At 40.3% G+C, this 13,087-nt stretch overlaps 1 protein-coding gene across 1 annotated transcript; it reads right to left on the bottom strand.

Annotated features, from left to right (window-relative positions):
- Positions 1 to 1,438: 1,438 nt before the first annotated feature.
- Positions 1,439 to 6,662, bottom strand: mthl1 (adhesion G-protein coupled receptor methuselah-like 1). Its single transcript, XM_090105178.1, has 4 exons — positions 5,391 to 6,662; positions 5,222 to 5,300; positions 2,267 to 2,590; positions 1,439 to 2,028 (listed from the first exon to the last, which is right to left on the bottom strand). The coding sequence occupies exons 1-4, from the start codon at positions 6,388 to 6,390 to the stop codon at positions 1,671 to 1,673; spliced, it is 1,761 nt and encodes a 586-aa protein (XP_089961304.1). The 5' UTR covers positions 6,391 to 6,662; the 3' UTR covers positions 1,439 to 1,670.
- Positions 6,663 to 13,087: the final 6,425 nt, after the last annotated feature.

Raw genomic sequence — 13,087 nt, 5'->3', positions numbered from 1 at the left:
GCGGCCGCGTGGCTCCGCTCCTGTTGGTCTTAGCGTGATGATATAATCAATACCTACATATATATAGCCTATAGCCTTCCTCGATGAATAGGCTATCTGACACCGAAAGAATTTTTCAAATCGGACGAGTAGTTCGTTCAAACAAACAAACAAACTTTTCAGCTTTATTATATTATTATAGTATAGATTTACGATTTATCATCGACTAATCACTACATAGCTAGTATAAAACAAAGTGACTTTCACTGTCCCTATGTATGCTTAAATTTTTAAAAGTACGCAACGGATTTTGATGCGGTTTTTTTTATAATTGATAGAGCGATTCAGGTAATTTCTAGAGGATGGTTTTAGTATATTATTTATTAAGTTATAGCATGGACTAATAGAATCTAAAGGTTATAGTCAAAGCGGGCGAAGCCGCGGGCGGAAAGCTAGTAAAAAATTTGAACAAATAGTGGAGTGCGAGCCCAGAGCGAGGCTCGAGGCTGCAAGAGACCGGTCGGGCGCGGTGAAAGCGGCCGCGACCTCCGCCGGCTGCGTGCTCACACACACACAGACACGCGCACATACACACACAAACACACACACGTACTTTACTTTCCATTATCATTCGATATACTTCACCAAACTCATTACGATGAAGTGTCTATTTGGGGAGCAATTTTTTTCATGCATATTGGGGTACCTATGCGAAGTAGATAAATATCTCTGGATGAAATAATTAATAATAACTTTTTGAAATAAATGTGAACAAAATGGCCAAGATGATAAAAATTTTCTGTAAGAAACTATAGTGTTTCATGTGGATTGATCTACATCTTGATATCACGGCGATCGAAGTAGTCGTTCGGGCAAGCACCTATTACCAAGAGCATCTGCATCAATAGTGTGCCAGTGTGCCATCAGACATGTGTATTGTGTACACGCAGCACACTACGTTCGTTTCGCTCTCGCCATGGACTGTTTGGTTTCATTGACTAATGCAGTTTGTCTGAGTATTTTTTCAAGTCGCGTCGACGAGAAACTAAATTATGTGATCAAAGTTAGAGTTCTGATTGAGCATCGGAAACGATACGTTAGGTTCCTCTCTCTATAATATGTTCTGTGTTAGGTTCTATCTGTTCTACTATTTATTTCAAATGTATTGAACTGAACCAAATATTTTAAGCATGACCTTAAATTACCACGTATTTGAGCTTTTCCACATGTCTGATGTCCCAAACACATCTTTCTTTCCTCATTTGGGATAAATTCACCTTGGCTTATGCAATATCAGATATAAGTTATATGTATGACTTAATCGTGCCAATCGACTAAGTGAAAGAGAAAGCGTCTTTCGACACAAAAGATTTAAACGCGCGCCGCGCCGTGTGTGCGGCGTTGCGGAGTTACCGTGGGTTGGGATTTAGGGGTGATGGGGTTAAAGGAAACGATCGTAACGAATCTCACAAATATTTATTCAACAGCCAATCGAACGGCAAGACGTTCACGTGCGACGTATCGTCAATTTCACAATATAAATTAACTCATTCATACATACATATACAAACACGTGTATACCTAACTAAAAATACGTATATACAGAGCCTCGTTTCGGACAGTCATACAAAAGTAATCGTCTACGTGATCTCGTAGGGTAATTAATACTGGTCTCGGGGAGATCGCGTCCATCAGCAGACGGTCTCCATGGGCAGGCGCATGGGGGCGGGCGCGGGGGCGGGCGCGGGGGCCGGGGCGGCCGCCGTGGTGTGCGTGAGCGACTCGCCGCACGAGGGCAGGTGCGAGGACGAGTGCGCGGCGGCGTGCGGCGCGCGCGCGCACCACGCGGCCGCCGCGCGCTTCAGCGCCGCCCACGCGTGCGGCTGGCAGCCCACCACCAGGAAGATGAACACGCCCTGCAGCGCGTTCAGCAGGTCCGTCGCGTACCACACGTACTCGGGCCCGCCGGCGGCCCACGACACCACGTCCGCGCCCCACGTCACGCCCATCACCACCACCAGCTTCGCGCACACGCGTCCCAACGCCGCCCTGCACGAGAACATTTCGTTACTTACTGAATTTCACGTCGAATAGACGCCAACATAATATTCGAAGCTCGTTTACCCCCCATAGTCCCCAAAAAAAGTATAATAACTATAAATAAAAAATTCGATTTTCCTATTATTTATTCTTCTATCGAATGCGGCTTACCCCCGCCGAAATGGTCGCACAGCATCTCCCTGGAGAGTGACGGGGACAGGGGAAGCGGTCGGGGCGTCGGGCTCACCTTTCGGATGTGGACTTGACTTCGTCGCGGCGCCAGAGGCCGCAGGTGAGCTGGCGCGTGGTGGACACGAAGAGGGCGAGGTTGACGAGCAGCAGCACGGCCACGGGCCCGAAGAAGTAGACGAGGATCTCCATGTCGCCGTAGAACCAGCAGCGCTGCACGGCGAAGCGCGGGCGCAGCAGCGCGGGCGCGGCGCCGGGCGGCAGGCGGTCCAGCAGCGCGGCGGCGCCGGCCAGCAGCAGCGGCCCGCCCCACGCGTACACCATGTACACGCGCAGCCGGCACGCCTCCTGCCCGCGCTCCAGCGACGTCGGCCGGAAGTCCCTGCGCCGACACACAATATTCCATCCGTAGAATATAGCTTGTAGTTAATGTATCAGATATTATTTTAAGGTTTAAAATATAAATATTCTTAAGGTGTCTATTAATGTTTTTGTTTTGGCACATACAATAACGATGTATTAAGATTTAAGTATAAAGGCCGCTGCATACGTGACGGGATTTTACCCGGACGGGACGTGACGGGAAGTTTTGGAAACATCGTTGCATACAAAATGTATCCAAATACGCATATGTCACGGGAACATCGACGGGACGGGAACGTGGACGGGAAAAATATCGTCGCCGACGATGTTTAGCACGTCCCGTCCCGCACGTGCCCCGTCCCGTCCGTGATTTCGCTACGTATGCACAGTCGCTCCGTTCGTGCCGGAGAGATTAGTAGTGACGCCTTCCAAGTATCGAAAATGGACGACGAAAAACTAATCGAATGTGTTCGCTCATATCCAGCGTTGTATAGTATAGCGAACCCACAATATTTAGATATTTAGATATTGTGGTATTCCTAACTATACTTAGTCCTTTTCACCTAGATGATTCCTGTGACACTTCATCGTGTTCTGAATTACGTAGGTATTTTATGTTTAAAATGCCAAAATAATTTTAGTGCATAATATTTTTGTTTTATGGCGGCATTATTACCAAAAATATAAAAATGAAACATCTTAAGCTTATAAATCAAAAACAGTATTGTTTAGTTTAAATTCAAATTCAAATTTCTTTATTTGCAGAATGTAGATTACAAAGATGTTAATGTTTTCTTGACGGTCGTAGCTTCTTCGTCATCTAGAGCAATAGCAATTAAAGCCAATTCTTGAATTGAAAAATCCATCTTTCGTTGTTCACAACACTAGCACGTTAGATCAGAATCACGTCACGGTGCGTATGCGTTTGCTCCACGTTCCCGTTGTGAACGAGGCAATCACGTGCCCGTCCCGCTCACGTCCCGTCCGAGGTATTTTCCCGTCACGTATGCAGCGGCCTTTATACTTCAATTATTATTTAAAAAATGAAACTGTAGGTCTATTTGTGTATCTTTATTATGTATTTTTGTTTATGTATAGATAGGATGGAGTGGATAGTGAGATATTAGGTAGTTATTACGCAGCTGCAGGGCCGGATCTACCCATGGGCTTTATGGGCTGCAGCCCAGGACCCCGGGCTTAAAAGGCCCCCCAGACCCCGCTTAAAACACACAACGACAATTTGAATTTAAAAAATGTCATGGTTGTCCTACTTCCGATTTACGGACGATATTTTTACGTAATAACGTCGCGCGTCGTAGTAGGAACGTTTATTCGTATACGTATACGTACGTTTATTCTATAAATTGAGTGAAGCGGGTAAATACAATATGTAAAAGGATATTTCCATATTTTCGAATAATATAACTTGAAAAGTAGCGGGGTTGTCATCCGGTTTAGGATTTGGTGTGCACGATGGAATATATCAAACTAGATGATATTTTCAAGGATTCTGTTTGATCAAAAACATATTAAATTGAATCCATAAAAAAAATCACGAAGTTACCTCTAATTTTTACACTTTTACGATTTCTACTTGACATGGTTTACCTATTAGGTATGATTTGTTTTTTCATAAATTAACTAGGTGGTACCTACCTATATTAAAACATTTGCGAGGGTTTTGACAAGGCATTTTTTAAAATAACTTTTAGTTTTGGTATTATCACGATAAAACACTTTTTTGCACTTTGTTGGTGTTTTAATATTTTTCTATTATATTTTTATATTAGAATTTAGAATCCTCGAAAATATCATCTAGTTTGATATATATTTTATTTTTTGTCTTGAATATTACTCGTATCATCTAATAGAAGATTGGTAATTTTGCTTTATTTATACGGGCACTCTTAATAGATATTCACTACTGACTATTTTCATAAATAAAAGTAGGTATACATTAAATAGGTACCTATCATGTCATTTGTTTCTACCGGGGCGGGGTTACATTGTAAATTGTTGTCAAAATCCCTCTAAATAAATAAACATTTTAAGAAAAGTAAACAGGTTGTTGAATGTTTGTTTGTGAAGTGTTTAATGGCTATGTGGGTTAAGAATAACGTTTACTTGATATCAGATCAGAATCATCGTCTGTTCAATTCCTTATGATGAAATTTTACCAATGCGCAATTTGTACGAGCGTAATATCCTCTTTATACGTATAATAGAGCCTAAAAGGAATCGAAATGAGGAATTGAACTCAAACAACGAATTGGTTATTTATGTAATATTTATACATTACCTACTTACCTATTTCATGGACTAATAGAATATACCTATTTATCGCTAATTGAACATATCTACCGATATAGCACATAGGTATAACATTTATTGTAATGACATAAATGTAACATACCTATTTTGCTAGCGGAAAGTAATAAAATGTATAATAGTAATTAGCTGTTATTATAAAGAGTCACTTAGGCCACAGGCACATAAAGATTAAAAGGAAAAACTCATTCACGCGCGCGGAATATCGAAAAGGTAGCTACCTAGGTACCTAATTCCTTTCCAGTTTTTGGCACTTTTACATTAATTTTGCATTAATTACTTGATGCAATATTATGTGAATCAATTTGAACTGTGAACTTACCGGAATGTCCACCAAATGTTAAAGCACATCGTGTTGAGCCAGAAGAAAGCCGACAGAAACAGGAAGTGCATACACACGGCTGCTCAGCGACCGCACATGAACAGAAAAAAGTCACATCAGTAATCACGTCACTAGAAAATAAATCACTAGCTGCACATCCGAGGCTCACCGAGGGTACGGCAAAGCGTGGGAGGCACCGTGTCTCCCGCCAGCTGCGTAGCGGCCAGCAGGACGTCGCCCAGCATCAGCGCCGCCACATAATAGGTCTGGCAGCGCCAGTGCAGCGCGTGGTGCGCAGCCGGCAGCGCGAAGCCCGCCGCCAGCGTCGCGGCCAGGAAGGCGGCGCCCACCGCCAGCCCCGCGCCGTACAGCGCGTGCCGCGTGCTCAGCGCGGGCCGCTCCGCGCGCGCCGCTGCCTCGCACGCCAGCACACGGGCGCCGCTCTCGCCCGCCACCGCCTCGCCGCACCAGGCGCCCGCCGCCAGCCGCGCGCCGCCCGCCTCCAGCTCGAGCGCGCCGTCCGCCAGCAGCCGCGCCGCACTCAGCGGGCCCGCCACCGAGTAGCGCGAGCCCTCCGCGCACGACGGCCACCCGGCGCTCACCGTGCTGCCGTTGGCCAGCGCTTGCAGCTCCCTCAGCGCCTCAGCGGCGCGCTCCAAATCCTCCACGCACCGCGACCCGTCAAACGCGCGGCCTTCGGCGCAACACTTCGAAAGCCCGCGACCGCCCATGTCTTCAGCGCAAATCAGGGCGGCCCCCGTGTCGGCGCAGTACCGGGACGGCGGCAGGGCGGCCGTCGCTCCTCTAAGTAATAATGATCCGTTGTTCGCCAGCAACGCGTAAGAGGCCGCGTGCTCGAAGACCACACGAAGTTCTGGGCAAGCCGGCACGGCGGAATCGGCGACGCGCCAGTGCGATGGCAGCCGGCCGCGATCCAGGAAGACGCTGCGCGCGGGCGCGTACACGAGCGGCGCCCAGGCCGTGGGGTTGGCCTGCGGCGCGCAAGCCGCAGGCACGGCGGCTGCGTCCAGCACCGCGGCGCGCAGCAGCTCGGCCGGCAGCGAGTGGTTCGCGGGGCAGCAGCGCGGCACGTCAACGGGCGCTGGCCGCGCGCTCTCCGACCCCGACCATCCCAGCAGCAGTAGTAACGCTACCACCGCCGGAAACATTGTGTTCGTTCACTGACCGCTTTCACTCCACAAAAACCTTGTCATGTTTTAACACATCGTTATCCTTTCCGCTAGCTGTCTACACACAACTCCCGCGAAAAACACACACAATCATAGGACACTTTAATCTTTTATTAAAAAGTCGATTTAAAAAACTGAACATATTAGTTATTCGATCGAGTAGTGAACACGTGAGGACAAAGTTATTAGCGACGCGACGCAACCTCTCTCTACGGCAGCCCGAGAGTAACTAACGCAGCCGTGAGCCGGCAGCCGTCTCACGTCTGCCGTATTCCGTAATCGTAAACGAAGCCGGCAACGGCAGCGGGAACCGGCAGCGGCAATCGTGAATTGGGATCAAGAATTATTGAAGAACGATTGGAGTAACCGAGAACAAGTATGTTTTGACAGTAGTGTGTACAATGTAACCCGTAACCGATCAACCGAAAAGGACACGTTTTCATAATTAAAAATTATACTATACTATAAGACCGTACTATTTAAGGGGAGGCTCCCTAAATTTTATGTGAATTTGCCATGAATTTGCATTAATATTCTGAAACAGGCACACATACCTACAATCAAAATGGAACTCGTATATGATTTATGGGTCTTTTTCTTTCGATGTACAAGACAGTTACGTAATTGTAACGTTTTCGCTCGATTCATTTTTTATTCAAATATTATGCCTTTTTTAAGGATTATTAAATTTTTTTAAAGATTATTACTTGGACTTTATGTCTAAAATAAATGTTAACAGTAAGAAAATAGAGTTTACTATCGAATCGCAAGATATTTTTTCTCTAGATCAATTTTATTATTACTTTAGTTATAAACGAAATATTAAAGAATTGAGACTTACTTTTCGAGCTCGAACGCGATCAAAGAGCACACGCGATATTCAACTTTATTACGGCTGTGTTAGCGTCTAGTACCGTTATAACAGGTCTCTCAGTGCCAGAAATTATGTTAGGGAGCCTCGTCTTAATAGTACATACCTACTAGTCAATAGTCATATACTAGTATAGTATTAATACCTATATTTATCTGTGCTATTATGGTCACAGAACATTATATACTTACTAGCGGTCCGCCCCGGCTTCGCCCGTGGTACATATGAAAAATAGATGTTGGCCGATTCTCAGACTTACCCGATATGCACAGAAAATTTCATGAGAATCGGTCCACCCGTTTCGGAGGAGTATGCAGACTAACATTGTGACACGAGAATTTTATATATAAGATGGTGCACTAGCACAAAATACAAAGTACTAACTTCTTTAATTAAGAGTAATTGGAGTTGGACCCTTTAAGAGCAAACAAAAGAGCCTAAATACCTACATCCATACTAATATCACAGTATTACAATATTATTTCCTACTATGTAATATTATAAATGCGAAAGTAACTCTTGTCTGTCTGTTACTCAATCACGCCTTAACTACTGAACCAATTTGCATGAAATTTGGTATAGAGATATTTTGATACCCGAGAAAGGACATAGAATAGGTTTTATCCCGGAAATCCTACGGGAACGGGTTTTTCTTTGAAAACGCGGGCGAAGCCGCGGGCGTAAACCTAGTATTAATATATTATATGTGATAACATGGTTAAACCGTAAACGTACCAAAAGAATTACAAACTAATTGCATTCAATAAGTCCATGGAAAAGTTACTTTGAAGGTTGCGTTTCTCAGAGGACTCAGGACACAATTTATTTATTATGTCCCCTACATATTATGCCCTTAGTAGCTTAACTTGAACTTAGTGGGTTCACCACGCTGCAAAGCTCGCTTTATCTCCTACGCTGAGAATTATGCTACAGAAAATTCAAAGACATTTATTGCGATAGCAAATTGAATATTGTATAACTTTCTTTTTTTTTTAGTTTAACCGTGAAAAATAAAGAAGCAAGTAAGTATTAAAACAAAAATAATTTAACATTTTTGAACATTTTTTACAATGAAATCCTATTGGTCTTAGCGTGATGATAATATACCTATCCCACCAAAAATATAAATGAAAAAAAAAAATGGGAGCGAAGTTCAATCGTCGACTTAATTACCGAAAAAGAATTGAGATCTAAATTTGTGCCAAGTTCTGTAGACAGTCCAGAAATATATTTACAAAGATGTATTAAATTCTTAGGTGAACTGAAAACTCAATTGTTTTATTTTCCCTTATACTTAGAACGTTTATTCAAAAATATGACTTTTTTAATTTGAATAATAGAATTATTTTCACAAAGCAAACAACTAATGACCTATTGAACCCCATAATTTTATCAGGCTAGTTTTTACCTACTATTTATATTATATATTATATACTTACTATTATATATATATACTTTATATATTTTCTTCTTAAATTGATGTTATTGAACGTTGTTATTTGTGAGGTTCTAAAAACTAGCCAAGTATTCTTTGAGCGAATAAGCATCTTGTGCCGCGACAAGTGCGCGACAATTACTCGGCGGGTGACGAGTTCCATATTTAAAATTTAAAATGTCTAGAAAAAGGACATTGCCAGTCTTTGTATGGAAGTTGGACCGAGTGCTACCCACTACCCAGAATGAAGACATAGTACACTTTGGTCCTTAAGTCAACACTAGCATGTAAATCAAACCGCGTCAAAACAAAAATGTTCTATTGTGAATTTTTTATTAAAAATAAAAAATATCAACAAACATAAGCAATAAATAAACATATATTACGTAATATAATAATAATACACACTCGTATAGGAAGTAGCGACGTTGACAAGAGAGCATTTTAGTATAGTTGGTTCTTTGAGCCCTCAGCCCGGGCTGTCTGGCTGGTCGCAGTGGTTGCGTTTAGTGCGCATCTTATCTGCACAGGAAAATATCCTTAATTTAAAGTCGTTTTTTAACGCGTAATTTTTAATCTTTTGCCTTTAGATAGATCCATGAGACATAATTCTTTTTATTGCAAGACGTTTTTTTCGTTGTTGTTAAATAGGTGCCATACGCAATTTTTTATTTCAAAATAATTAAAATGTCATCGAAATAAGTGAAATTCCATCAACATGAGTCCCCGTGAAGGATAAGTAATCACTGTGTTACCTAAACTATAATATTCATTTGACTATTTACAATTTTTTTGCAACAATCTACCATGGTGCCTCCTTTTCCCAACGAACCTCAAATAGGACGTTAATGTAATAAACTTGATAAAAACCAAATATCATCAAATTCATATTAGTTAATACCCAAAAGTGTATTAAATATGAAACCATCTATTAAAAATATAAGGTTACTAATTATTTAATATAAGTATTAAAAAGGGATAATATAATACATATAAAGTAATAAAGTTATGACTTAGGTACCTTTTAAGCGGACTCATGTTGATGTAATTTCACTTATAAATGTAAATAAAAAATTGCGTATGGCACCTATTTAACAACGAAAAAAACGTCTTGCAATAAAAAAATTATGTCTGATGGATCTATCTAAAGGCAAAAGATTAAAAATTACGCGTTAATAAATGACTTTATAAAAAAGTAAAATATGCGAAAAATATATTATTTAAACACTTTTGTATAAAGCGCGTCACACACGGTGAAGATTTTATCTTAAGATACTGTTATATTTTATATTACAGTATCTTAACGCATCCGGTATCAGCGTTCGGACCATCATTTTTCTTCTTGTCATTGCGTACTAAGACTCCTGTAGAACCGCCATCCTGTTACAAATGACCCACAAAATTTCGCGTCATTTGTAACAGGATGGCGGTTCTACAGGGGTGGGTGGTACGCAATGACAAAAAGAAAAATGATGGTCCGAACGCTGATACCGGAAGCGTTAAGATACTGTAATATAAAATATAACAGTATCTTAAGATAAAATATTATAGTATCTTCACCGTGTGTGACGCGCTTAATTGTGTAGTCATTGTTATATTATGTGTGTCCAGTTAACAATTTCTTTGAAATTCCAAAAAACTATTCTAGTGTACCCAAAGCGTTCCTAATGACCACAGCGTGGTTTAAATAAGATGGAGAGAGACATTCCATAAAGTGTGAGCGAGACAGATAGACTACTTATGACATACGGACGCAAATAAGTGAACGAGACAGATAAGCATTACAGCCACTTAGTTCGAGAACACCTTAATGAGGAATATCCAGACAGATGGATAGGGCGGGCTGGTACAATTTCGTGCCCCGCCCGATTTAACCCGATTTAAATCCTCTAGATTTTTTTCCTGGGGAGCAGTAAAGGAAAAAGTTTATTCCAAGTCAATTGAAAATGTAGAAGAGCTTAGACAGAGAATAGCGGAAGTAGTAGAATTTCTAATAATGGAAGATTTGGCCGCCTGATTTCACGATCTTTTTAAGGAGATGTCGAGCTTGTATTGCAGCTGAAGAACGGAAATTTGAACATATTTTGTAAAAAAAAAGTAATAAATTTAATCATAAAAAAGAAACTGTCTTTATTTTACTCTAGTTCACTTATTTTCGTCAGTATGGCATAAGCGTCACTATCTGTCTCGCTTACACTTTATGGAACGTCTCTCTCCATCTTATTTAAACCACGCTGTGGTCATTAGGAACGCTTTGGGTACACTAGAATCGTTTTTTGTAATTTCAAAGAAATTGTTAAAAACAGACTTTTTTTAACAAAAAAATTTTTTATGGCCGATCTAAGATATAATGGAGTAAGTGTTATACCGCGTTAGAATCCTTATTAAATGCGCTAACTTTTAAAGCTACTTGCCAAACTGGAGTAGTACATTTTTTTTTCAGGACGATCAGTTGAAGTAGTGCGAAAAATTAATTTTGAAAACTTGGTACTATATAAAATGACATTTTCCTACAAGTTGGAGTGATCGGCACTGGGTTTAGGATCACAAGTTACATAAAGCACTATTCGGGATGACGTAAGAGAAAAAAAATTGGCAAAAAGTAAATATTTGTAACAACAGGAACGAAAAAACTGTCACATGGTGTACATTTTCTGGAATTAAATAAAAAAATCCATAACTTCTTCTTTTCGTGTACCAAATAGCTGTTAATATACCTACCTACTAATAAGGAAAAATGGAATCGGTTCACCCCACTAACCGGATTTTGAGAGATGCACATGCACCTTATATTATTAACCAGAATAATATCCATACTAATATTATAAATGCGAAAGTAACTCTGTCTGTCTGTCTGTTACTCAATCACGCCTAAACCAATTTGCATGAAATTTGGTATGGAGATATTTTGATACCCGAGAAAGGACATAGGCTACCTTTTATTGCGAAATATGTAGGTACCACGCCCAACGACCGGGCGAGTTTATACGTTCGCTAGCTATGCAGATACTGAGCCATTCTGCGCACGCGCGGCCTGTGGATAGAGAGCATAGCGTACGGGATGTGGGTGGGAATAGGTGGGTGGTTTACTTTAATCTGTCGTAAAAATTTCCAATCGATTGACAGAAAAATTACGATAAGTCAGGAAAAATTACTATAAGTCAGGAAAATTTCCATAAGTCGGGAAAATTTCGATAAGCTGGAAAATTTCCATAAGAAAGGAAAATTTCTATACGTCAGGAAAATTTCTTTCAGAAATTTTCCTGACTTATAGAAATTTTCCTGACGTATAGAAATTTTCTATAAGTCAGGAAAATTTCTATACGCCAGGAAAAATCCATAAGTCGGGAAAATTTCTATAAGCTGGAAAATTTCTATAAGAAAGGAAAATTTCTATAAACAAGGAAAATTTCTATACATGAGGAAAATTTCTATAAGCCTGGAAAATTTGTAGAAGTCAGGAAAATGTTTATACGCCAGGAAAATTTACGCCATAAGTCCGGAAAATTTCGATAAGTCAGGAAAATTTCCATACGTCGGGAAATTTTCTAGAAGCGGGCGAATTTAAAAAAAAAAGGAAAATTTCTATAAGTCAGGAAAATGTTTATAAGCCAGGAAAATTTCTATACGCCAGGAAAAATCCATAAGTCGGGAAAATTTCTATAAGCTGGAAAATTTCTATAAGAAAGGAAAATTTCTATAAGCCAGGAAAATTTCTATAAACAAGGAAAATTTCTATACGTGAGGAAAATTTCCCTTTGCCGCAAAATTATATAGATAATATATGATAGATAATATAAGATGATAAGGAAAATTTGTATAAGTCAGGAAAATTTCTATACGTCAGGAAAAATCCATAAGTCGGGAAAAATTTCTGTCAGGAAAATTTCTGTTTGGAAATTTTCTATAAGCTGGAAAATTTCTATAAGAAAGGAAAATTTCTATAAGCTAGGAAAATTTGTATGTCAGGAAAATGTTTATAAGCCAGGAAAATTTCTATACGTCAGGAAAATTCCTATACGTCAGGGAAATTTTCATACGTCGGGAAAATTTCTATAAGCTGGAAAATTTCTATAAGGAAAATTTCTATAAACAAGGAAAATTTCTTTACGTCAGGAAAAATTCTATAAGCCAGGAAAATTTCTATACGTGAGGAAAATTTCTCTTTGCCGCAAAAATTTCTATAAGTCAGCAAAAATCCATAAGTTCCGTACACTTAGATTGGTTGCAAATTTAATACATAATATGGAATTTTTTCCACGATCATACAGCAAAAAAAAAAATGTGTGCGTGTACTAGAGTACACACGTAAGAAGTGAAACTTCTTTATGTCCTTATTTTTCAAAAAATAATTTACTATATACAATATT

This window comes from Colias eurytheme, chromosome 9, assembly GCF_061535395.1.
Source record: "Colias eurytheme isolate Ceu_HAF_F1 chromosome 9, ilColEury1 Martin Lab GWU primary, whole genome shotgun sequence".
Taxonomy (NCBI): domain Eukaryota; kingdom Metazoa; phylum Arthropoda; class Insecta; order Lepidoptera; family Pieridae; genus Colias; species Colias eurytheme.
Note: the sequence above shows the minus strand (reverse complement) of the source record. Positions and strands in the feature narration are given on the sequence as shown.

Excerpts from the sequence above, each read along its gene's own strand:
- mthl1 (XM_090105178.1), bottom strand. The coding sequence starts at position 6,390 with ATGTTTCCGGCGGTGGTAGCGTTACTACTGCTGCTGGGATGGTCGGGG. Across the intron at positions 2,591-5,221 it reads AACATTTGGTGGACATTCCG|GGACTTCCGGCCGACGTCGC; the intron begins GTAAGTTCACAG and ends GTGTCGGCGCAG. Across the intron at positions 2,029-2,266 it reads GTCAAGTCCACATCCGAAAG|GGCGGCGTTGGGACGCGTGT; the intron begins GTGAGCCCGACG and ends GTTCTCGTGCAG.